Below are 23,599 nucleotides of genomic sequence, written 5' to 3' on the forward strand. Positions count from 1 at the left end.
TCCTAAGCCTCTCATTTTTTTGAATTGTTTCTTCATTCTATTCTGGTTGAATGTTCGTTTCTTCCTTCTGCTCCAAATCCTTGATTTGAGTCCCAGTTTCCTTCCCTTCACTGTTGGTTCCCTGTATATTTTTCTCTTATTTTACTTTGCATAACCTTCACTTTTTACTCTATTTTGTGACCATACTCAACCATTTCTGTGAGCATCCTGATTACCAGTGTTTTGAACTCTGCATCTGAGAGGTTGGCTATCTCTTCATCACTTAGTCCTATTTTACCCCAGCATGTTTTTGTTGTTTTCATTCTCATGAAATATCTTTTTCCATCTTTTTCCTTTCAGCCTGTGTGTGTCTTTTCATTTGAAGGGAGTCTCTTGTATATAGCATATGTAAGGGTATTGTTGTGTGATCCATTCAGCCATCATGTCTTTTTTTTTTAAATCCTCACCTGAGGATATGTTTATTGATATAAGAGAGGAGAGAGAGAGTGATATATATATTCACACACACACACACACACACACACACAGCGAGCAACATCAATGTGAGAAACATTGATCTGTTGCTTCCTGCAAGAGCCCTGACCAAGGATTGAAGTGCAACCTAGTATGTGCCCTAATCAGAAATCAAATCCACAACATTTTAGTGTATGGGACAATGTTCCAACCAAGACACCCAGTCAGGGCTCATGTCTTTTGATTAGAGTATTTAATCCATTTGTATTTAAAGTAATCATGAAAAGATATTTATTTGTCGCCACTTTATTATTCATATTTTTATCACTTGTTCTTCTTCTTAAAGAAGACCCTTTTACATTTCTTGTAAAACTGGTGTAGTGGTAAAGAACTCCTTTAGCTTTTTCTTGACTACTCTTTGTTGGGTAGAGTAATCTTGGCTATAGTCCTTGCTTTTCATCACTTTGAATATTTCTTAATCCCTTCTGGCCTGCAAAGTTCCTTGAGAAATCAGCTGACAATCTTATGGGTGCTCCCTTTTAGGTAACTAACTGCTTTTCTCTTGCTGCTTTAAAGAATCTCTCTTAAAGAATCTCTCTTTGTCTTTAACCTTTGCCATTTTAACTATGATGTGTCTTACTGTGGGCCTATTTGGGTTCATCATGTTTGGGACTCTCTGCATTTCCTGGACTTATACGTCTATTTCGTTCATCAAGTTAGGGAAATTTACTGTCATTATTTTTTTCCAAATAGGTTTTCAATTCCTTGCTCTCTCTCTTCTCCTTTCAGGACCCCTTTGATGCAAATGATGTAACATCTCAAGTTTTCCCAGAGACTCCTTACATTATCTTCATTTTTGGGGGGATTCTTTTTCCTTCTTGATGATCTGATTGGGTGTTTCCTTTTTCCTTATCTTACAAATTACTGACTTGATCCTCTGCATCATGTACTCTACTGCTGCAAAAGTTACCTTTAATATTGTTTTTCTAAAGATGAATTATCCAAATGACTTCTATTTATATTACATCACAAAGCCAACCTAGTAGAGCTAACATATTTTTCTGTGCAAAAATATGAAGTTATAATTTAGTACTACATAAGTCTACCATTCAAAAATCTTAACTGAAGACTACTCTCATCAACTCAAATCAAAAGCTAGGGTGTTCCATGTGCTCTTTTTTCAGAGGTAAAATAAAAGACAACTATCAACTATGTGACAATCTGTCAATTATAGTAGTTGTTTTGAGATGCTTGATTGGGTAGAAACTGAGCAAGTCAGGATATACACAGGTGAGCTGAAGGACTAAAGAAATGGCCAGGGTTGATTTAACCAAGCCTCTTTCTCAAAAGGATGCAAAATATGAAATATTACAAATACAAAGTTCTGTGGCTCACAACCCAAAGACAATCTAGGAAATATATGAATAAGAAATGTCTCGGGCTTAAATTAAAATGCAAGCCCTGATTTAAAATAAACAATATCACATTTCCATAAAAATAGGATAAAGAATAGGTTAATTACTCTCCTCTCCCTCCCCTTTATTACATCAACAAAAAGGGGGAAAACATCTGCAACAAGATCTCAGCACTCATTCCAGACACCCTTCAAATGAAATTCATATTCTACCACAACTACCTCCAATTTCCAACTTTCACTGGAAATTATATTGGCTTGAAGGGAGAGGAGTGACACATATTCAGTCTTATCAAAAGTAAAAAAGGCAGGATGATAAATTCAAAACGATATTAAAGAATATCTAATCATCTAATTTACAGATTATTAGAAATGTATTTTACATACTTCTTTCAAACTATATCTAAGCCATCTTTATTCAACACAAATATTTATCAAATACCAACTATTTGCTAGGCACTGTTCTAATTGCCAGTGACTATGGAGATTCAGAAGGAGCCACCCCCTAAGATATACCTCAGTTGTATGTGCATTATTTTGAACTAAAGGCAAACAAGACCTGGTGGCCTCAAAAGAAACTTCTGCTCCCTGCTACCCTCCTTAACTATCCAGAAGAAATAAAATTAGAAGCCTGGCCCACAGTAAGAGTTATCGGAAATGTCTTTTTACCTATCTATGTGGCAGGGCAAACTACTAATTACTGAACATGTGTCCTCCCTGGAGTGACCTTCTGAAGCCCCAAGGTATATTACCTCATCTCTAGCTAAAAATGTCATACATTGTTGGGAACCACCCTGACTGGTATCAGAAGCTGAAACCCCCGCCTAGGCTAAGGCTAAGGGAACACCCTTGGAACCGTAAGCCAGCAAGGAGACAAAAGCTTATCTCCCTGGCAGGAATGCTGCTTCTGCTGCTTAATTCATAACTGAAACCCAAAAAGCTTGGTCGGTTAGCCAAAGACGGGTAAGATTCCCCACGGGGGGAACGACCTAAGACAGGCACGATCATTTTGGGAGGCCCTCCCAAAAGAAGGACTTGGGGGGCTGCAGCAAAAGGGGGTGATGGACCCTCGCTCCTCGGCTTTGACATAGCCTGAGTTCTCATCCTCTGGGAGAAAATCTCCTTATTGCCTTAGTTCCCTTGCTCCAGCTAAGCCTGAAACAATGACAGGGTGGTGTAGCTCTGTGTTGAAAAGGGCAGATTCCCCGGGTGATCAGGCCTAAGAAAGAATATGTAAATTACTGTGAAACCTTCTTTGTTTAGAATGCTCTCAGTTGAATGAGAGGGGTCCAAGGAGGAAGTTAGTTTGTTCCTCAAAGTCTTACAGCTCTTTGACCCCGACTCAAAATAGACCAGCAGAGTTCCTTGTTTTCTATGGTTCCTTACTTCCCCCTAATGAGTACTGTACTTTACCTGAATTATTATGCAAAATGAGCCCAACAAAAGCAGGTATGGACGGTAAATCGGCTCGCTCCCCACTAGGGGGGGTGGCCATTTTGTCCCTACTTCCCCACAGAAACTAGTCTGTCTCTGTGCATGTGTTTGTTTCTCGCGTGTTTTTCGGCGAGCCATCCACAGCGTTCCGTGGTCACTGCTGGCCGGTGACCCACGCATCAATACATAGCCATGTTCCTTTTCTGTCTCTGAACCTTTCCTACATGCAGGTCCCTGTCAGGGGTGTCCAAACTTTTGGTGTCTCTGGGCCACACTGGAAGAAGAGTTGTGTTGGGCCACGCATTGGATACACAGACACTAACGAAAACTGATCAGCAAAAAAAAAAAAAAAAAAAAAAGGTTTAAGTAAATTTATGATTTTGTGTTGTGCCACATTCATAGCCATCCTGGGCCACATGTGGCCCACAGGCTGCAGGTTGGACACCCGTGTCTAGTGTATATGGGATCCCCATACATTCGTATTAAATGTGGTTGTTTTCTCTTGGTAATCTGTCTCATGTCTATTTGATTACTAGACCAGCCTAAAGAACCTTGGAGTAGAAGAAAGTTTCTTCCTCTCCCACAGGAACCATCAAGAATAACAAAAAGAAAAATTTCCAACTTTATAGTTTTTTATAGAGCTTACATTCTGGCAAGGGGAGATTATATAATATACTAAAAGATATTAAGTTCTATTTAAAAGAAAACACTGCAGGTTAAAAGAAAATGGCAGTACTGGTAGTAGTATGGAGGGATATTAGCAATTTATTTTTTAAGATTTTATTAATATTTTTAGAGAGGAAAGGAGGGAGAAAGAGAGGGAGAGAAAAATTGATGTGTGAGAAAAACATTGATTGGTTGCCTCTCACACATGCCCAGGCTAGGGAATGGGCCCACAACCCAGGCATGTGTTCTGACTAGGAACTGAACCAGAGACCTTTTACTTTGTGGGATGATGTTCAATCAACTAAGCTATGCTGGTCTGGGTGGATATTAGCAATTTAGATTGTCTCATGCAGAAGCTGTTATTTGAGCAGTGCTGTCAGAGCCGAGAATGTGATCCATGCAAATATATAAGAAAAGGCTATTCCTAGTCAGTAATATTGTGGTAATTATGTATGGTGTCAGTTGGAGTACGGAAAATATCAAGGGGAACTGTATGTAAAGTATATGATTGTCTAACCACTAATCTGTACACTTGAAATCAATACAAAATAAAAGAAAAATATAGTCCATGCAGAAGGAACGGTAAATGGAAAGGCTCCTAGGCAAAGTGTGTTTGACATGTACTAAGAACAACAAGGAATCCAATGTAACTAAAGGGAAGTGTGCAAAGGAAAGACTACAATGGAGAAAAGAGCATAATTTTGGTTTTTAGCAGGAAACAGGAACTTTTCAACAGAGATATGACTTACCCTGACTTATGTTTTGACAGAATTGACTTAGCAACTGTGTTAAGAATAGGCTAGTATCCAAATTACAGATAAGTAAACTTTGGGAAATGTCTTTTAAAATAAATACTATTGCATAAACAAATCAACAAACAATAAGTGCTGGCAAGGTTGTAGAGAAAAAGGAACCCTGGTACATTGTTGGGAGGAATGCAGACTGGTGCAGCCACTATGGAAAACAGTATGGAATTTCCTCAAAAAAACTAAGACTGGAACTGCCTTTTCACCCAGCAATTCCACTGCTGGGATTATAACCTAAGAATCCTGAAATAACAATTCAAAAGAACCTATGCATCCTAATATTCATAGCAGCACAATTTACAATAGCCAAGTGCTGGAAGCAACCTAAGTGCCCAAAAAAACTGCACATTTATACAATGGAATACTACACAGCAGAAAGAACAAACTCCTACCCTTCATGATAGCATGGATGGATGTGGAGAGCATTATGCTAAGTGAAATAAGTCAGGAGGTGACAGACAAATACCATATAATCTCCCCTATTAAGTGGTACCTAATCAATAAAACAAAGAAGTGAGCAAAATAGAAGGAGACATGGAAATAAAGAGCAAATTGGCAGTATGGGGGGGAGATAATGGGGAAAAGAAGAGGAAAGGGCATCAAGGAACATGTATAAAGGACCCATAGACAAAGACAATAGGGCAGGGGGAGGACTGAATGTGGGAAGTGGGGGTTGGTAGGGCAGGGAGAGTAATGGGGGGTAGAAATGGGGACAACTGTAACTGAACAACAGTAAAAAGAAATAGATAGATAAATAAATAAATACTGCTTCCACAAAGGTGTCTAATACTAAGATTTCCTTATAGAAAATCTATAGCAATTTGATAGAGAGCTAACACTTTCCAGAGAAAATAAACCCAGGCACAGGAGACTGACCAACTCAACCAGTGGATATGCTAGAAAATACTCTGTTGGGGACTGGAGGTCTGAAAGTATTTCCTAGGCTTCTAATGACAGGATTTCACTGTAGTTGCTACCAATTTCTTGTGGATTAATGTCATAGGAAAATATTCCGATGATAGGTAATATCTACTAATTTACTATGTGATTTATAATTGTCAGTTAGTCATCCTAACACTATATATCCACTGTTACTGATTTAAAGAGTTTAAAGCACAATAATTTTGCAGTGCCTAGTAAAATAATGATATTTAATATTTTAAAATATGAAACCAAGGGTCCTAATGACTTTGATTAAATTTAGCTTTAAATCCTAGCTCTAGAAATCATAACCCACTCTATCTATATATATGTCCCTCAAAGACCTAGCCTTTCTTCCAGATAATCAGCAACCCTCAAGGCAGAAGAGACAATAGTCTGGACCTGACTAATGGTTCCAAAGTTTGGACCTCTGAGAGGATAAAGATGACACCTTGACCTAAGTCATGTTTCACTTTCTGAGCCCTGAGGTAGATGAACCCCAGCTGCTTTTCCATGAGACCAGACAGAGGGATGCCAGAAAAGACCTCCGAGCTGTCCTCAAGGCCTAAAGAACTCATTACCCTGACTTCCTCTGACCAATCAGCTCCCAGTATGACCCCAAACCCCTACCCCACAGTGTCTTATATTTTTGTCCCATATAATCTGTAACCTACATTCCATCAGAGAGTTGTTTTATTTACAGAAAAAGCTCCTCATTTCCATATTGGCCAATTCAATATTAAACTATTTTCTCTTTCTGTCATGCAAACTCCTGCTCGTGCATTTCTTTGGGCCAGTGCATACAGGCAGGCGGACCTAAAGGAAAACATTGGGGTTGTGGTAACAAACATTCTATTTAAATAAAAATACTGGAATACATCTAAAATACGAAATATTTTTAAAACTTCACTTACCCAAAAACTACCTCATGTAAATTAATTTAGAACATAGGTCTAAAAACTGAATGAAAAGAAGAAATTACAGAGCCATAGCATCTAAAAGTGTAACATGTATAAAATCTTTTTTTTTATAAACTAACAAATAAATTTATTTATTGAGGGCAAGAGAACACAAGCAATATAAAAATAAAAACATTAGCTGGCTTTAATTGGATTTCTTTTGTCAAATGGGGGTTGGATTTTATCTGTACATTTTCTAAGGGTCTCAATCTGCTCATGAAATCCTCATACAGGGGGAGGCTATGGGGCAGAGATTCCTTAAACAACACACAGGAAGGACTCTTGACCAGGGAGGAAGTAGCTGCTCAACTGCTTACTTCTTTCCCTTCTGCTTCAGGTGTACTACAAGTCATTGCATGTGACAGTGAGCCCAGCAATTAGCAAAAAGAAGCTCTGGAATCCCACTTGGCCATCTCGGCACTGGTCCAGGTCCTTTATTATTTTGTCCTCGGCCAGAGTGTCTTTTTGATTTTCCAAAAATGCAGAAAACTTCTTTTCCATGAGTACTCTCAGGTCCTCCTTTGTTACATAGCATCTATCCCCAGTGAATTTGTGAAACGTGAACATCATGGTTTCCATGGTGTGTTCCATTTGAGATGGCATCTTGGTGAGGTCTTGCCCCGAGGTGTGGCAGGATCACTAGGCTGGCTGGGATGTGCGGACAGTATAAAAATCTTTAAAAATATTAAGTCTCCAGCCCTGACTAGCGTGGCTCAGTTGGCTGAGCGTCATTCTACAAAGAGAAGGGTCACTGGTTCGATTTCTGGTTTGGGCACATGTCTTATGTTGCAGTTTCGGTCCCTAGCTAAGACACATACAAGAGGCAACCAATTGATGTTTCTCTCTCTCTCCTTCTCCCTCCCATCCCCTTTCTCTCTAAAATTTAATAAATCTTTTAAAAAATATTAAGTGTCCAGGTGAAAAAAGTATGGCTCTCTTTTATTATAAATTTGTTAGATCAACATCTGAAGTCTTCCATTCACTGGTGAGTATAACATTAAAAGAGACCTAATAAAAAAAAGAACATTTTTAGAATAGAAATAGTTAAAAATAAAATGTAATAAAGAACAGAAATGTAGAAAAGAATAAAAGTGATGAAGATTTTAGGTTACAGAAAACAGGTCTTACAGTTTGGAAAAATGAAGGGTAGACACACACCAGATTACAAGTATCCTAAGGGAAGTGAAGTTGTCATTATCTATTGTTTACATGGTAGTCCCAAAACCAGTAGATAAAAGTGACAGAGGTATGTATTTTAGTTAAAAATAAAATGGATAACAAATAACAGTTGCAAAAGAGAATTAGGGCTGCCTCAGACACACACACACACACACACACACACACACACACACACACTTATCTACCATTGAAAATATCCAGCTAGGTGTGTCAGAGATTTCTGCATTAGGGAGCACTCAAATCCAATTACTTATAAGATTCCACTGAAACTTAAAATTTTGTGTTTCTAAAACATAAAAACACTAAGTTTAAGGAAGTTTCCTTGTGTGATATTTTCACATGCAGGTATTCCTTAATGAATAAAAGGAAGACATTCCTGAAATTTTTGTTCATTACATTCTATTAACATATTACTTTTTCATTATAAAATTATAAATAAGTTTCTCAAGAAAACTTTTGGCTTCCCACACATAATAAAGTCATACTTAAGAATACTTTTAAATATCTATCTATTAGGAAAGCATTACTCAAGATAAAACAAAATAAAAATGAACAGCATGGTATACTACGTGAAGTGGAAGTAACAGCAACATGTGAAAATAGCTCAATGCCAGAAGATCTATGTTTCTCTCAGAGTTCAATGTCCTTTAATATCTAAAATATGCGCAAAGTAATTATTTTAAATTATTCCTATATTTCTACAATCAACTTTATATAATGGCCTCTTTCCATTTATATTAGTCCCAAATATGTTATAAAAATCACATGAGTATATAGGACAGGAATGATTATTTTGTTCATTGTACTGTTTTGTTCATATCCATTTTCTATGAGGCTCTCACAGTAGCACTTGTAAAACCTTAAAAAAAAAAAACTTGTATTTTTTACTGGTAAGAACTTGACTCTCCACGAAATGGATAGACAAATGCTTATTCATTTGAAAAGCATTTCTTAAGACTTGTAAAAAAGCCTCTGAGTAGAACTGAGGAACAATTAGGTTTTTACTGGCTGTGAGCTAAAATCAGACAAGCAATGGTATTTTGAAACTTTCTTAAAGTGAATTTAAGCCAAGGATATACTAAGTTATTCTCTTCTTTAAAAATTACAGTGAAATTATATAAAGAAATGAGTAATATTCCAAAATAAAGGTATGGATTGTGCACATTACATACAACCAATGCAACTGTTTTACTCACCAATTCCATTAAGTCTTTTAACTTCCCAATTTCTTCTGGGATGGATACCAGTTTATTATTACTGATAACCAAAACTTTAAGAGGAAGATCAAATAAGTATTTTGGCAATGCTGATAAAAGATTTCGACTGAAAAGAATAAGAAAGTCTCATTATAAGAAATATGTCTAAAACCTGACATGTTATGTTGAAAAAGAGCAAATCACCTCAAAAGTAAATAAGAAGCTTTGGTAAAATAACAACTATCATTTAATGAATGCTTACTTTGTATCAGGCCAAAATCTTTATATACACTATTACATTTAATCCTCACATGATCCCACAAGATATGTAATATTATTAGTGGCATTATACAAGTAAGGAAACAAAGGTAAAACCTGATTGAGTTGCCTAGGCACAGCAGACTGCAAAACCTGTGCTGTTACCTATGATATTATCCTACACACCACCAGTTCTCAAAACCCAGAATCATTCTTCTGAGCTAGAGAATGTCAGAACCTTGCTCTTTGCTATAATTTCACTATATTCAATAGCTCCATGCCTCTAACTAGAGAAAGACTCCAAGGATGAATTTGCATGTAGTTTAAATTTATGAAAGAATGAACAGGATTATATGTTCAAAAACATGTAAACCCTAACTCACCTCCTTTTACGGGTTTATGGTAGAACAGCCTACTAGCACCTTTATCTCAATTACAACATTCTCACCTCCATGGCTACATTTAAATATAACAACAACTAACACTTATTGAGTGCTTACTGTGTGCTAGGCCATGTTCAGAGCACCTCACATGAATTAATTCGACGAATCCTCACAACAACCTACTTTAAGAAGATAGCTACTATCATGATGCCCATTTTACAGATGAAGAAACAGTCATAAAGACATTAAGTAAACTCCTTAAGGCACACAACTAGTAAGTGGGAGAACCAGCATTTAAATCCAGACAATCTGGCTCTGGGTCCCTTACCCTCAAACTACTGTGATCAAATTTATATACCAATGCAGACTGACACCCAAATGATCCCCACTATAGACTGAATGTTTGTGCCACCCCCAACAATTACAATGTTGAAACCGAATCCCCAAGGTGATGATATTAGGTGGGACATTTGGGGGTGATTGGGTCATGAGGGCCCTCATGAATGGGATTAGTGCCCTTATAAAAGAGACCTCAGAGAGATTCCTCACCTCTTCTACCATGTGAGGGCACAGCTAGAACATGTCCATATAGGAACTAGGCACTAAATTTGTCAGTGCCTGGATTTTGGACTTCTCGGCCTCCAGAACTGTAAAAATTTTCTGTTGTTTTATAAGCCACCCAGTCTATGGTATTCTGTTATAGCAGCCCAAATGGACTAAGAAAATCCTATCTCAAACTATATAAAGTATACCATTACATTTACATACTATACTAAGCATTCATAAGCAATGAGCAGTTATTTTTTTTCTGTTTTTCAAAGTTACATTTATAGATGTACCTACTTATAGCATTTTAGGTAACATGTGCAACAAAAACTCAGTGTTACCCCAAGACAGGGTTTCAAAAACTTTCACCCCATTTTATGCAGGCAGAGACATCCAGAAACACTAGACTGGCTTTAGACCTGGCACAAACTTAAAACAAAAAAAGACAATGTCCCTAGAACAGGAATCCTGGCCATGCTGCTGGAAAGTCAAATATGCTAGGGGCCTGTCAAAACTCTTGACACTTTTAGGATCAAGCAGGATGAAGCAAATGAGAATCTTCCTGCAGGATTCTACTTTAAAAGGGGATAGTATACAGGAAGAGAAAAAGAACTAAAAAATCACCTTACAAGTTTCTCAAGATATTTTCACCAAATTAAACATAAAATAAATGGAAAAAATAATGGCACAAACAAAAACATTCTAATCTCCTTCAAACCAAAAATGTTTAAAAATTGACTTATTTGCTTCCCTTAAGAATCAGGTTCATTAAATTAGCACAGTAAGCTTTCTCCAAAATTTAATTTCTTTATACATAGCTAGTAAGTTATTAATCTTTACTTTTTTGCCATGTTTTAGAGATAGTCAATGGAAGTCAGTCATCAGAACAAATGTTGTTTCAAGAGTTTGTTCAAAATTTTTATGACAGTGAACAAAAATCAGAAGTTAACTTTCAAAGATCTACAGTTTTTAATATCTGTAGTTTTTAATAAAACTACAGGCACACCTCATTTGATTGGGCTTTGCTTTATTGCACTTCACAGGTATTGTGTTTTCTACAAATGAAGGCAAGACCCTTCACCGGCAAAAAAAAATTATGACTCAGTTTATTGTGATACCTACTTTATTGTGGTGGTCTAGGACTGAACTCACAATATCTCCGCAGTATGCCCATATTCTAAGATATACTATACGTTAACATAGAAATGTAATTCAATTTTGGACAAATCAATTTTTCCATTAAAGAACAAAATGAAACAAAAACAAACTTAAAAATACCTCGCTTTCCTCAAACCTCTCCCAAGCTAGGCCAAGGAGATTATAACCAATTAAAGGAAGGAGCAACCCAAATGACTAATATCTATGGAAGGAAATTCCTCTCACATATTTTAAGGTGTAAAGTGGTTTCAGTTTAAACAGCATGTACTGCCAGGTGACACAACTGTGGGGGGACACACATAATAATTAATATATCACAGTGAGAAAGGAGCATTATTATTTATGTATATTAACTATATTTACTATTCCCTATATGAGAATTTAAACAAGTGACTTCATTAGGAAGGGGAAAGAAATTATCCCTTACAAATCAAAAAAAGGAGAAAGAAAAAAAAGAAAATTATTCTAAAATTGTCACAATGTAAAAGTGTCCATTCAATGTCACTCATTTGACAGGGAATTTTTTTCTTATTCTTATCAAATGTTCACTCTGTTATATAGTTTAAGAATGAGATTTCTACAGCCATACTATTTTGATTATGACCTTGGCCCTACCAAGATAGCTATAGATATAGACAGACAGAGGTATATAAAACATTGGGCAAATAATTAACTTCTCTGTGCTTCAGTTTCCTCATCTGTAATTCAGGGATAATAAAAGTACATATCTCAAAATGTTGTTGAGAAGATTAAGTATTATGTGTAAAGTATTTGTAACACTACCTGGTACACAGTAAGCACTTATTTATTTGGTGTTAACATCAACTGTCATTGACCTCCTACCGTTCTGACGTTCCCATCCCAATCCATCCATGCTTGAAGTAGCAACAGAAAGTCACAACAGTATGAAAAATATCACAAGGACTCTTTTTTATGTCTCACTTTAACTGAACATGCATATAAATAAATTGATATTGTGGTGTTATGATTTCAGTAAAATATTTCTGATGAAAAGCACTGCTATTCAAAGTGATTGGAGGACCAGCAGGCATGGGCATTACCAAGGGCCTTGTCAGAAATGTAGGCCCCACTGCAGACCTAGGGAATTAGAGTCCCCAGGTGATTTCTGTGCACATTATTTCGAGAAGCACTGCTCTCAAGAACAAGATAAAGGCCTATAAAGTAGTGTGGGCATATAAAAAATACAAATAACATACTACTGAGATAACTATAGGCTACATATCCAAACCAAACACATTCTTTTGTTACTAAAAGGATTAGAACTATAATAAAAAACAAAATTTACCCCCTACATTACTTCCTTACCTGATGTTAAGATATGTTAGCATCTGCAGATTTTTAATGGGTTCAGGAATGGTTTTTATGCAATTATGATATAAATTTAATGTTTCAAGGGGTGCAAATAACCAGACATCAGAAGGAATTTCTGCAAAACGATTTCTTGAAAGATCTGAAAAAGAAAGGTAATATTTGAGTGTCAAACATGCACCTTTATCAGTGGTAATAAGCAGAACTATTTTAATACTTGCTGAATCACTTATAATCCAAGCAACTATTTAATATATCATAAAATGTTACTCACCATGGTCTTGAAGTCCTTCACAGTCAAATTTACATAAATTTACAACACAACTAAATTTCTTACTTACCATGGACTTCTCAACCCACTTTCATTTGGTTTCTGGCCACTCATACCCACTAAAGTCAGTAGCAGCCTCTGCATCAATAACCACTCATCTACCTGAAAACATTTCTTTTTCCTTGGCTTGAAGATTACACTTCTGGATCACTTCCTATTATATCCCTGACTACTTCTTAGTCTCTTGATAGATTCTCCTCTACCCATATTGTAAATGTTAGTGCTCCTAAGGACTGTGCTATAAGATAGACACTATGGTGGGTGATTTCATCCAATCCCAGGGCTAATTTAAATTTATATTCATATACTGACAAATTTCAATTTAAAGATGTGTCTGAACACCTAAGTTCTGATCTTCAGGACTTTCTCTTGATATATCTCAGGTACTTCAAATTCTACAAGTATAAAATCTGAACTGAAGGCTTTATTCCACACATCTGTTTCTCTCATCTCAAATAATGTCACCAACATCCTCCTGGTGAGTTGCTCAAGCCAGAAACTTGCCATTCATCTTTGATTCTTTCCTCTCATAAATTATTCCAAGTACACACAAATATACTTCCATTCACTGAAGTTTTTCACTAAAATAAAATCATGAAATCACTATAACCATTACACCTCTATTAAAGGTTTATTTGTTAAATGAAATTTTGGAAAGTATTTGGGATATCATGTGGCAGGTCAAAAAAAATACCCTAAAAGGGCTTCTCACTAAAGCTCTGTTGACCTTTTGGGCTGTATCACAATTCGTGGAGCAGGGCTGTCCTGTGCATTGTACAATACTAAGCAGCATCCCTGGCATCTTCCTACTGGATACCAGTAACACCCTCTAGTTCCAGCAGCCAAAAAATGTACCCTGGGGTGGAAATGTCTTTACCCCTGTTGAGAAACACTGCCTATACAATTCTCAAACTACCTCCTTATTATAGAAATATACTTTGATTATACTAGTTCATTATACATATTTGGTTGAAAGCATAACATTATTTTTTACCTCTGTCATAAAGAACATCTATGTTGTATTGTAGTTTAGCCCACTATACCTCATTTAGTATCTGGTCTGCCTTCATAAGAATAGCCTCCTACCAATGCTCAACTGCTTCACTCTGAAGGATGTAGTCCTATTTACTTAACAATATAGTAAATTCCTTTCTCAGAAAATTAATACGCATGTGTTAATATATTTTATATATATTATACATACATACTCACTTAATGTAAAATTTTATAATTGACAGAAGAAAATATTAGTTATGATTATATAAGAAAATTAATTTGGATTCTTCTTCCTTCTACTATGTGAGTCTAAATAACTATATAAAAGGATAGTCATAATTATGAGAAACCAAAATCTGAACTTTCTCTAAATATCTTGCTTGCCTTCTCTAGACACCCAAGCATCATGCAGTTGTATTAAGAAAAAAAATTGTCATCTTTTTTTAGTTTATAATGTTTCTTTAACATGTAGGGTTGTACTTCTTATTCTTGTAACTTCAGAATCCTGGGAATTAAAAATTACTGCTTACTACTGCCTTGGTTGGTGTGGCTCAGTAGATTAAGCCACTGGCTTGTGAACCACAGGGTCACTGATTTGATTCCCAGTCAGGGCACATGCCTGGGATGTAGGCCATGTCCCCAGTAGGAGGCATGTAAGAGGTAACCACACATTGATGCTTTTCTGCCTCTCTTTCTCCCTCCCTTTCCCCCTATCTAAAATAAATTAAAAAATAAAGATTACTACTTACTATTAATCTGAAATCCTAAAAACAAATTATGCTCAGTTTATTATTCTAGATAATATCTTGCATTAAGTATCCAAAAATAATACAGTGGTACTTGAGAGATGATGATGGTAGCAAGAATTGGGATAAGCAAAGTAGACAGAATTTGTTTATATTTTGATATTGGTACTTACAAGAATTAAGCAAGTGATTGTCTATGTTGGAGAAACAAGAGGTAAGAATCAAGGATGGCCCCCAACATTCTGGCCTAGGCACCTAAACGATATTATTTCATATAAGAGTAGAAGGTGGAACAAGATTTTTGTTGTTGTTATTGCTGTTAGGGGATTTGTTTCATTTCTTGAAGCAGAGATAAGAATCAAGGGTTCAATTTCATATTTGTGTAAACTGAGATTATCTGAAAGAGATCCAATGGAGTGTTATGAAATGATCAGTTAGATGATTCTGGATATCGGAAGTGAGGTCTAAGATGGATATGTAAAACTCAAAGTTATGGGAATATGGTTAGTACTACAAAATCATAAAAACTAAAGACATCACCTAACATTAGAGTAATTGAGTTAGAAAAGGAGTTCAACAATGGGCCATTAGGAAAACCAACATTTATAAGCTGAGAAGAGAAAAAAAACAGCAAGCAGAAAAGACTGAAAATGGTCAAGAGTAAACACAAAAGTATTCAATCAAAGAAGTAATGGGGAAAGAAGCTAAAATATCAGTACTAATAATGAGTGACTTTAATAAAATAATTTAAATAATATCAAGGTGTTGTTTTAATAACTTATACATAATTGTGCGATGCTTTCTATTATTTCCCCTCCAAAAATAGAATAGTTAAATTACAAAAAAAAAAGTACTATAAGTTCCCTTAGGGAATTTAATTAAAGCTATATTAATAATATATTTTCTATATGACTAATATATTTATTTAGGAAATATCAGTTAAATTGTACTTACTATTCTAATTTAACTGAGTCATATAAAATAAAGTAGAATAAAGTCAAAATTAAAACTTAAGCTATTATGAAACCTTTAATTAAGGAAATCTTGTTCTAGGTTCTTTCAGATTTTGAATCTGTATAAATATCCTTTCTAAGAACTGGGTAAACAGAATAACAGAGCCAAAAGAAAAATACAACCATGAAAAGAAACATGGAAAATACCACAAAACTCTTTGTATCTTAATGTCTTCAACTATCTCTCACTAACAGCATCTCAGATTTTCCTTTAAAAAAAAATAGAAGAAAGCACAAATACCATCCTGACTACCACAAATTATACAGTTGAGTGTACCACATTTGGGGAGATCGCAGGGGTCAGCACACTGGACTGCAATGATTAAGCCTTGCCCTGGGAAAATCACCTTCGTGATCATGGTACCTTCCATGCTAAGTAAGTATCACTATATTTTCCTTTAAAAAGTGAAAATTAACTTTTATATAATATAATGGATAAAATTTAAACTCTAATTTAAAATTTTTATATTGTGTTGTACAATTAAGGGAGTTTTATAACATTAAAAAGCATCTAATAAAATGTACACTTGAGCAACTAGAATAATATGACTAATAATGAACATACTATACTCAATAAATACATGCAAAATTAGTGTTTTATTTAATATGGTTCCATATAAAGATGGGAAGACAAACTGTTAATTTATTCCTTATGAGGAGATTCATTTCACAACTTTAAAGCCTGCCTTCTTAGCTTTGCTTCACCTTTTAAAAACACAAGCATCCTGTCTCCTTAGGACCTATGAAATTATTCTTCAGAGAGAATTCGGGGGGAAGTATCTGATACTAATTACCAGCATACATAAGAAATTTTACTAATTATAAGAAATATTAAATATATCACTGCTCCTTCAAAACATTATGGTGGCAAGTTCATGTCCAAGGGAAATCAGAGTTCTTACTGCCAAAGCGGAACTGTTTGCCAAGCTGTTTGGAGGGAGCTTGCACAACAAAATATCTGCCCTTTGACTGACGTAAGCCTGTGTGGGCATTCTAACTACCTAATATATGAGAAAAATGTATAAAGGAAAACCTGTGTAAATTGAATTGGAGTTTAAACCATGATGTAGTAGCCAGTTATAATAAGAATATGAGTGTTATGTGACCATAGCCTCAAGCAATGAGCAGATTTAACAGTGATTCTAGAAGAGATAAGGAAAACAAATCATTATCTTTCACTAATCTCTGCTCATAGTGCTAGTGCAGATAAAAATCTTTAATACATAGGGTAAATATGCATTTTAATAAACATTTCTCTGAGATCACTTTTGTTGTCATGGCTAATGATTGACAACTAAGTAGCAAGTATATTATATAGTGCACTGCCTTATTTCACCATGTCTGTAAAAGACAAAATATATGGCATTAAATTTGTTCAAACACAAGAAAAAAAAAGTAAAGCCTGCCTCCTAAGGGGAGAAGTAGAACTTGCAGAAAGACAGTTATAAAGATGCTTCACCTTTCCCATGAAAAAAAGGAAATTAAAATGTTCCTTATCTTCCTTTAGTGAGCTGAATGGCAGCCCCTACAGCTATCGGGTTCTAATTCTTGAAATCTGTGAAAGTTGGTTGATAAGATAACATTTTTGCAGATGTAATTAAGACTCTTGCAGTGAGGTTATCTTGGATCATCCAGATGGACCCTAAATACCATCACATGTGCCATTATAGAAGAAGGCAGAGAGGGAGATTAGAACGATACATTGAGGAGAAAGCCCTGTGTAGATGAAGGCAGACACTGCAGCCAAGAAATGCCAGCAGTCATCAGAAACTGGAAGAGGCAAGGAATGGAGGGCATATGACTCTGCTGAAATTTTCACTTTTTAGCCTTGTAAGATTCACTACAGACTGCTGTTCTACAGCACTGTAAGAGAATAAATTTCTGTTGTTTTAAACCATCAGGTTTGTGGTAATTTGTTGCAGCAACCACAGGAAACTAACACACTTCTCAAAAATTGTTTATCAGAATTAATGAGAGCATGTCTACAAATTTTTTAATTAAATAGCTGTGTTTATTTCTCTTAAGCATTAAGGAGCGATCTTATTTAATTAGTATCCTTGGGAATAAGCACCTTTATAAACACTGAACAATTTTTCCTTTGTCTTGATTTTAATCATAAATCATATCAAGCAGTATTTGCTGTAACTCAACAGTAGACAGACTATACTGGGTTCTGTTTCCTGCCTTCCTTCAAAAGGCTCCTTGTAAAACTGCTGGAAGCCTGTTAGAAAAATTAATAGATCATTTTAAATAAGCTGATCTAAATTATGTTCTGTAACACTCTTGAGCTTCAGAGGTCAGAGAAGCTAGAAAAAGAAGAAGAGTCAGATGGAATTGAAATCTGTTTGCTGCCTCCCCAGCTGCAGCCACCTGAGCCACAGATGGGTCCATCTGTCACACAGGGCAATTCCTGGTCCATTGGCTAGCATCTCTCATGGCAAATATAAACTAATAACTAAAATTCTGCAGCACACCAAAAGATACAATGTTTGCTAGTCTGACAAAAATAGGTATAATTTTGATTCATTCACACTGGAGGCTATTGTTGTATTGGAAGTTATTATTTTTCTATTTGACAATCTAAGGGAAAAGAGGTCAGTGCCCCTGACTAAATAGTCAGGTATTACATGTCTTAAAAATTCTTGCTGCACACAAGTTGAAAAATACTATGTTATACTATATTACTTATACTAATTAGAATTTTATCTTAATCAGTGTACAAAAGGATGTACCGTTTTTGCCACAAAATGTTAAACTGATACATGAGTCTTCTTTAAGTGACATTTAGTAATATAGATTGCCATAGTCCCTTTTATTGAAGAAAAAGCCTAGGTAATGTTTGAAAAGTTGACACATTTTTACCTCTGGAACAACTTCTAATGAAATGTGTTGTTAGAACACATCCTCATCATTAACAAAGACATCATCGTAGAATTTTCTGCCTCAACAAACATGAGTATTAAGTGAAGAAATAGTTTGAAATCACAACTCTTAAATTCATACTAACAGTAACCTAAGTGGAACTAGAGCAATTATTACACATACATACTCACCCACCCCACATGCTAGATAAAAAAACTATAGGTTTTGCACAATTAGAAATAATTGTCATAACAACCCTGTGAGGCAGCTACTATTCCTCATTAACATGCCAAGCAAAAGATACATTCAATGGTATGCCCAACGTTAACGAAACTAGTAATAACTGACAGCACTAGGGTTCCAAACCCAGATTTGGCTTCAAAACCCATATTCTAGGTGTATTTTTCCACTCATCCAACACAGTATTGTAACTTCCTGTCCTAGATTTAAAATATCCTGTTCCATTGGAACCACAAAGCAGGGTCAGAGAAATTCTAAATCACCTAACCACATTCACATCCTAGGTTGTTTCTTGCAATAGGAAACAGAACATAAATCTTACTTTGAGTCCCAATTTTTAGTTAAGAAAATAATGAACACTATTATAAAGCTCTCACTTGTTTTTAATATATCAAGTCAGAACTGTTTAGTCTGAGCCAACACATAGGTTTTTTTTTTGCTCCTAAAAGAGTGGACCCTTATTAATTTTCTCAACATTTCCAACCAATTCAATAAATGAGGATTAAAGAAAATTCATTACACAACTTTCTTCCAAAGGGTGGATATCTTATCAGCAAAATTATTGTGCTGAGTACCCGTCAAGAACTCTGAAGGATCTGAGACTTTACCCTACTTGTAAGCTGACAAATTAGTCTAACACAGTTGTATGGGTGCTGGCAGAAGGCACAAGACTCCAAAGGACTTTGTCACTCATAGCAGAGCAAGTGGCGTGAGCAACACATTTATATCAATTCCCCTTCCCCCACAAATCTCACAGGAGTAACACAGATGGGTACCTACCAATGGATGCCTGCACATACAGCACATCACACTCTGGGACAGAAACTCCGAGCTGAGGAAACACAAATCTTTTACAATACACAGTAAGCATGTCTGCACTTTGTTCAAAGGGCGACATTTTCTTTATTTTGCTGGACAGTAAGCCTAATTTTCCTTTGCTCTGAAGAGAGAATCTATCACATTCTTCCAAAACAGAGCCCTGAACAAAGGTAGTTACTTAGTAACTCACTCCGAAGATGTGCAGAAACGTAAAACCCATGCAAAATTATCTCCCAATAATACCATGTACATTCCTTATTGAGCAGAGATTAGAAGCTGAAGCCTCAGAAACTGTGTAAGGTAAAATAATTAAAATATCTTAAGTATCAAACTCTCTGTGGTCCTGCACTTAGAATCTGTGACAGAGGCAGGCAAATCCTGATCCTCACCTCCCAATCCTCATTATCCTTATTTCCCATGCAGCATCCTGGCTTGACTCTATTTATTAACAATTCATTCAAACAAAATTCATTAAGCCCTATGAATTCAGCACTAAATGTTAGGATAGTCAAAAAGCCCAATCAGACACCAATCCTAAGCAATCCCAATCACTGTTCCATTCTAGCACCTGTTTAGATAATACTATCTGTTTAGATAATAAGACTTCAGTGAAAGGAACTATGTGAAAAAATCACCCCCACTTAGTTCTACTGAAACTACCTTTGACACAGCTGTTGTGGTGGGACCAGTGCTACATCATTTTGGGGTATATCTCAGAGTTTACAAAACTCTTACAGACTGGAAAAAGATGGGCAACTGTTCATTAGCAGATTAACACTAGACTGGATCTGAGCTGTATTCAGATTCTACTAATTATTACCTATAAAACATTGTCAAAATCACTCAAATGCTGCTGTGGCTGGTGCGGCTCAGTGGATTGAGCACTGGCCTGTGAACCAAAGGGTCTCTGGTTTGATTCCCAGTGAAAGCACATGCCTGGGCTGCAGGCCAGGTTCCCTAGTGCGGGGAGCACAAGAGGCAAGCACACATTGAGGTTTCTCTCCCTCTCTTCTTCCCTTCCCCTCTCTCTAAAAATAAATAAAATCTTTAAAAAATCACTCAAATACTACTCTTCACTATCTCAGGGCTGTTGAAAATGAGTAAATACTGTGCAACAATCTAAAATACCTAGAAGAAGCAACAGAAATGAGGAGAAAATGATCATTTGTACATAACAATACATAATGTTCATAAAGATATAAAATAAAGTGATGGAAACTATTATGTTCAGTTCTTATGACATGGATAATATATACCAGAATTATATGTCTTTCCAAAAGTGTATAAAATCAACTTAGTTATTTCCTAACATGAAAATAAAAATTATTTTATGTGTTCTTCAGTAGCTGATATTACTCAAATGTGAGCTAAAATCTGATTAACATGGTCTTAAATGTTAAGACCTTATCTATTTTTCCATCTAAAAGAAACGCCAAGACTAGAAACAAAAGCAACAAGGAAACAGAAGGCACCACAGCTGTCTGCCAATGAAAAAATGGAGAGTGTCTTTGAAATATTAGAGACTCTGATGTTAGAGCCTGATGGGAAATGACAACCCCATGGCTCTGGCATGTGTTCTCAACAGATGCTCTCTGCAAAAACAGGTGATCTACTGATTTGGTGTTCACTAGAAGGCTGTTGTCCTGTCATTCAGGACAAGATAATGAAAAGTCAGTCTATAACACTGACACCTTGTTGAATGAGTAAGACATACAGGTCACAGATTTTCTAAACTACTCTCCATCATATTACCACAAGTATGATGGAGAGAAAAAAGTGTAAAGTAAACATTAGAAAAAATGCTTTAAAGCCAACAATTCAAGAAAGAACAAGCAGAACACACTTATCTGCAGCAACCAATCATGAGAGGCTCTATTTGAGCACAGGCACTTTGAAAAGCAAGGGTACGAAAAACAGATGCTGCAAGGACAAACCACAGCTGCTAACCAGAGGGCAGATTACATGCATGCTCAGTGAGGAAAGGACTGTGAGTCATACAATTACTAAGCCATGTGAAAAGACAAGACTTCATTTTAAAAAAGATGGCAGCTCTATGCATTTATCTGTAGAAAATTCTACAATGTGTTTCAGTTCTACCAAGAAATGTTGACTAATAAACAGTGTAATATTCAAACAGTAAAGCAAAGTTTAAAAATGGCACTATACTTCAACCTTATAAAATTTATTAATATACTGTAAATTTAGCACATTGAATCAATGTAGGATTATTTATTAAACAGTTCTTGAAAAAATTCTTATTTTGTTTTTTTAAAAGATTTTATTTATTTATTTTTTTAGGGAGGGAAGGGGGAGAGAGGAGAGGAGAGGAGAGGGAGAGGAGAGGGAGAGGAGAGGGAGAGGAGAGGGAGAGGAGAGGGAGAGGAGAGGAGAAACATCAATGTGCGGTTGCTGGGGGTTATGGCCTGCAACCCAGGAATGTACCCTGACAGGGAATAGAACCTGGGACACTTTGGTTCCCAGCCCATGCTCAATCCACTGAGCTACGCCAGCCAGGGCTAAATTCTTATTTTCAAAAGACAAATGTTATAACCTCATCACATAACTTCTACTAAAATAATTCCAGATGGGGGAAAAACATAAATGTGAAAATGAACCATAAGAAAACTATAAACACATTCTAGTGAATAGTTATTTAATATTATAATGGGGAATAACCTTCAAAGCATCAGATAAAGGAGTAATTCACAAATGAAAAGACTTCTAGATTTAGCTACATAAAAAGAAAGGAAAACTGCAATCTATCAAAAGCAAAATATACAAACAACTCATTGATAAAACCTGAGCCAAGGACATAAACAGATTTAAAAATAAGAATTATCAAAGACACACATGAAAATGTTCAACCTCACTGATAATCAAACAAAATATAATAAATAAGGTACCATAATTCATCCATCAGATTTAAAGGTATTACTCTCTGCTGGCAAGGCTACTTTGAATAGAGTACTTCCATACATCACTGATGGGAATTCAAAATGAGGTAACCTGTCTTGAAAGCAATTTTGGCAATATAAATAAAGGTCTTTCAAAAATATTTGTACCTACTGATCCAAGAATAAAGTCTCTAGCAGTTTTTGAAAACAACTAAATATGGATAAAAATTAGGTATACTTTAGGATTATTTAAATAATAGAAAATTAGAAACAACTTAAATGTCCAATAATAGGTAAAGGCTAAAGAAAATATGGTATATCCTTAAAATGGAGTATCTTGCAGCCTTTAAAAATGATATGATAAGGGCTATCATGGCTGGTGTGGCTCAGTGGCTTGAATGTTGGCTTGCGAACCAAAAGGTTACTGGTTCAATTCCCAGTCAGGGCACATGCCTGGGTTGTGGGCCAGGCCCCCAGTAGGGGGCATGTGAGAGACAACCAATAGATGTATCTCTCACACATCAATGTGTCTCTACCTTCCCTTCCCTCTAAAAATAAATAATTTTTTAAAAAACTTAACTTAAAAGTGATATTATAGACTTAATTCCTTAATATGGAAGTAAGAATGCTCACAGGGTAATAACTGGAACATTTAAAATGTAAAACTATACACTTGAAACCTGTATGGTTTTAATAACCAATGTCATCCAAATAAATTCATAAAACAAAAAATTATACTAGAAAGTATAAAACTATATAAAAAATATGAACCAACTATTTCCTTTAAAAATGTACATTTTATATACTTGCACATATACATATAAAGACCTACAGGTATTGATGAGTGTGTAGGTATGAAGGAAATATACCATAATGTTAATATATATTCAAGGTTGGTGGAATGACCAGTAGTTTGTATATTCTTTTATAAGCTTTTATTTTCCAAATTTTCTACAATAAGCAGGCATTGCTTCTGTTATAAGAAAAATACAATTA

General features: G+C 35.6%; 2 protein-coding genes and 1 non-coding gene across 8 annotated transcripts in view; all 3 read right to left on the reverse strand.

Annotated features, from left to right (window-relative positions):
* The window catches only part of LRCH2 (leucine rich repeats and calponin homology domain containing 2), a 130,246-nt gene that overhangs the window by 81,958 nt on the left and 24,689 nt on the right, over positions 1 to 23,599 (reverse strand). For all 6 annotated transcript variants that reach the window (XR_004901038.1, XM_028523158.2, XM_028523157.2 and 3 more), the window contains exons 2-3: positions 12,700 to 12,844; positions 9,029 to 9,155 (exon numbers count right to left, since the gene is read on the reverse strand). Coding sequence is in view for 5 of the 6 variants with exons in the window: in XM_028523158.2 (XP_028378959.1) it covers positions 9,029 to 9,155; positions 12,700 to 12,844 (272 nt within the window). In the remaining variant the exon portion in view is untranslated. The remainder of the gene's footprint in view (positions 1 to 9,028; positions 9,156 to 12,699; positions 12,845 to 23,599) is intronic.
* LOC114505259 (protein S100-A10-like) lies at positions 6,842 to 7,312 on the reverse strand. The gene has a single exon (XM_028523159.2). It carries the CDS (start codon positions 7,254 to 7,256, stop codon positions 6,996 to 6,998), a length of 261 nt encoding a protein of 86 aa, XP_028378960.1. The 5' UTR covers positions 7,257 to 7,312; the 3' UTR covers positions 6,842 to 6,995.
* LOC114505911 lies at positions 16,012 to 16,172 on the reverse strand. The gene has a single exon (XR_003685360.1). It is a non-coding gene; the product is annotated as a U1 spliceosomal RNA (small nuclear RNA).

This window comes from Phyllostomus discolor, chromosome X (genome assembly GCF_004126475.2).
Source record: "Phyllostomus discolor isolate MPI-MPIP mPhyDis1 chromosome X, mPhyDis1.pri.v3, whole genome shotgun sequence".
Lineage (NCBI taxonomy): Eukaryota > Metazoa > Chordata > Mammalia > Chiroptera > Phyllostomidae > Phyllostomus > Phyllostomus discolor.

Excerpts from the sequence above, each read along its gene's own strand:
- LOC114505259 (XM_028523159.2), bottom strand. The coding sequence starts at position 7,256 with ATGCCATCTCAAATGGAACACACCATGGAAACCATGATGTTCACGTTT.